This window comes from Sciurus carolinensis, chromosome 3 (genome assembly GCF_902686445.1).
Source record: "Sciurus carolinensis chromosome 3, mSciCar1.2, whole genome shotgun sequence".
Lineage (NCBI taxonomy): Eukaryota > Metazoa > Chordata > Mammalia > Rodentia > Sciuridae > Sciurus > Sciurus carolinensis.
This window is the reverse complement of record NC_062215.1, coordinates 70,448,633-70,451,720: the sequence shown is the minus strand read 5'-3', so window position 1 is coordinate 70,451,720 and position 3,088 is coordinate 70,448,633. Positions and strand designations below refer to the sequence as shown.

At 54.9% G+C, this 3,088-nt stretch overlaps 1 protein-coding gene across 1 annotated transcript; it reads right to left on the bottom strand.

Annotated features, from left to right (window-relative positions):
- Nucleotides 1–761: 761 nt before the first annotated feature.
- LOC124979432 (sperm motility kinase 2B-like) lies at nt 762–2,288 on the bottom strand. The gene has a single exon (XM_047543853.1). The coding sequence runs from the start codon at nt 2,286–2,288 to the stop codon at nt 762–764; it is 1,527 nt and encodes a 508-aa protein (XP_047399809.1).
- Nucleotides 2,289–3,088: the final 800 nt, after the last annotated feature.

Below are 3,088 nucleotides of genomic sequence, written 5' to 3'. Positions count from 1 at the left end.
TTTGATCTTCTAAATATAGAATCATGTTGTAGGCAAATAGTGATAGTTTCCTATTTTCAACCCTTTAATTTCTCTCATCTAATTGCTCTGGCTACAGTTCCCAGGACTATGTTGAATAGAAGTGGTGATAGAGGGCATCCCTATCTTGTTCTAGTTTTAAAATTCTTTCAATTTTTCTCCATTTAGAGAATTTTTTTCCACCCTCTTCACATATCTCAGGGAGGGGCCTGAACAGGAGGAGGATTCTTTGCTGCCAAAGAAATCAGCTCAAATGGAATTGAGCAAGAGAGTCGCCCATCTATACTGGCCCAAGGTGTGAGGTCCATTCTACACTGGTTCAAAGGACAAGAGTCTCCACTGACAATGACCAGTAGGTGGAGGCTCCTGGTTCCAGGCCTGGGACAGGGTGGCTGCTGGACTCCCTCTTTTTTCCTTCCTCCTCCTATTCTAAGCCTCTTTTTCTTTTTAAAGAAATCACTGGAACATCAATTGTATCAATTTGTGAGAAACAGACATTTATTAAGAAACATCTCTGCGATGGCAGAGAAGAGCAGGACAGGGGGAAGCGTCCTGGGGAAAAGTCTCTGAGGTCTATGGCAGGTGGGGGCGGAGGGGAGTCCTGGAGCACTGGGAGGCACTCCTGGGCGGAATCCAGCTGAGAAGCCTGAGCCAGTCTGCGCACCTCATTCTGAAGCTGAGTGCGCTTGGTGACAGAGGGATGCCCAGAGCTCTGGGGTCTTCTGGCTGTCCATCGGGTTGTGTCACGTGGGCACGATATCTGGAACCACGCTATTGGGGAGCCTATGGGGTCTGTGGCCTCCGTCCGCCGGAGCCACCCTTCTTCTCCAGGCGGGCCCTTGGACACACGAGAGGCAGCAGCAGAGTCGACGAAGGCAGGTGGAGATCCTCCTGGTGACCCGCCTCCAGCCCTTGCCTCTGTCCTGGACTGGCCCGGTGGAGGTACCCTGGGAGGCCGAGCTGTCTCCTTCTGCTCCCCGCCTACCAGGGCTGGGCCCAGAGACCTGCTGGGAGGCGAGTCTGGGAGCAGGTGTCTTCTCCTGGAGGAAGCGCAGAGGAAAGGCAGGCAGGCTGGCGCACGCAGCGTCCTTCCCGCCTGAGGGTTTAGCCTCCTTGGGCTGCTGTGGCTCACGGGGCAGGAGAAGGGCAGGCTCACTGGTGCACCTGTTGGGGTGGACACTGGGAGGATCCACTGAGGGCCCTGGGCAAGGCCCAGCCCCCCGACGACGCACAGGCTCTGCCTGGAGCTGGCAGCCCGCACCCTGGCTTCTCTGGTGCTGCAGGAGAAGGTAGGTGGCCATGGCCTCATCAAATTGGCGGTTGGCCAGGGACAGCCAGGTGTTGTAGGGGTCGAAACCCATGTCAAACATCATGGTCATGATGACGGGGTCGGGCCGCTTGGGGAGTGGCTGGCTGGGACGACTGGGTGAAGAGTCCTGGCCCTGGCTCAGCCATGGGTGCGCCACGACCTGCTCTAGGGTGGGCCTGTGTGTGGGGTCCACCGTCAGGAGTTGCTGAATGAGGCTGCGAGCTCCCCGGGACACATGCGGGGGAATGTGGTAACTTGCCTGCAGGACCAGATTCTGCAGCCCCTTACTGGTGCTCGCCATGAATGGTCTTCTCCCGGTGAGCATGAAATAGAGAGTGACGCCCAGGCTCCAGACGTCTGCAGGGGGGCCCTCGAATCCCTTGCGCTGGATGATTTCAGGGGCGAGGTACAGGAGAGTGCCCCTGAACCCGGTCAGCTGCTGCCCAGGCGTGATGCTGGTGCTCAGGCCAAAGTCGATGAGCTTTATGTGGCCCCTGGCATCCACCACGAAGTTCTCTGGCTTGAGGTCGAGGTGCGCCACGCCCTTCTGGTGGCAGTAATGCACGACCTGCACCATCTCCCTGAACGCCCTGCGCACCTTCTCCTCGGGTAGGCCACCTTCCCGCGGGATGCGAAGCCGGAGCTGCCCGCCCTCTGCATATTCCATGACCAGGTACATATTGCGGGTGGTCTCGATGACCTGGAAGAGCTGGATCATGTTCGGGTGCTCCAGGGACATCAACCATTCCCGTTCCCGTAGCACAGGCTCGTGCCCCTCCGTCTTTGGCACGACTTTCACCGCCACCTTGACCCCGGTCAGGAGATGGCGGGCCAGCAGCACCTGGCTGAAGCTCCCCTCCCCAATGGGCCTCAGGACACAATAATGGTCGGTGAGGGCCGACTCGAAGCAGGAGCCGGGCCCCTGCGCCACTACACTACTCTCACTACACTCTCTGCGCATCCTAAGCCGGAACACCAACTGAGGATGCTATCTAAAAAAAAAAAAATAACAAACGCAAACAAAACACCAAAAACAACAAACAAAAGGCAAAACACAAACAAACAAACAAACAAACAAAAAAAAAACAAACCAAAAACCCAAATCAAAAAACCAACAGCAAACCACCGCAAACACCAACCACCGACCACCAACCACCAAACGCACTAACTACCTGGGAGTCCGACAGGTCACCACCAAGAGCTTCCTGTACTTAATGGACAGAGCCCACCCTGGGCCACTCTCCTATATAGCGGGGTTTTGTGGTGACCTCACAGTGGTTCCTTGTGAGGTCAGAGCAAGAAATGTCCCAGTCTAGCCTGGGCATAGCCCCCAGGGTTCATCTCACTCTGGGGTCTCCTGCACCCTTTTGACTTTCATGATAATAAGAAGGAAGGACCCAGGAAGCTTTTTGTGTCTGTGGGTCATGGAGACTGATATTTACATGTTTAGAGATGAAAACTGGTCAGAGGTTTCAATGGTCTTTTCATTTGCAACCCGAAAATCGGTAATAACTTTCAGATTTTAAAGACCTCATCATGTCTATGCTCAAAGTATTCAATTCCCCTGTCTTCCAACTCATGGTGTTCGGGGGCCCACTCACGCCGGGATGCTATCACAGAATGCTCTGCTCCCTAAGATGCTCTGGTGCTAGGCATTAAGTCCTATGGTTTTGAGAGGGAGGGAGAGTTCATCATCATTTCCCCACAAGGTTCTCATCAGATTTCTCCCTAGAAACCGTGGAACATGCAAAGGGCAGTGCG

Coding starts and splice junctions, on each gene's coding strand:
- LOC124979432 (XM_047543853.1), bottom strand. CDS start 2,288: ATGCGCAGAGAGTGTAGTGAGAGTAGTGTAGTGGCGCAGGGGCCCGGC.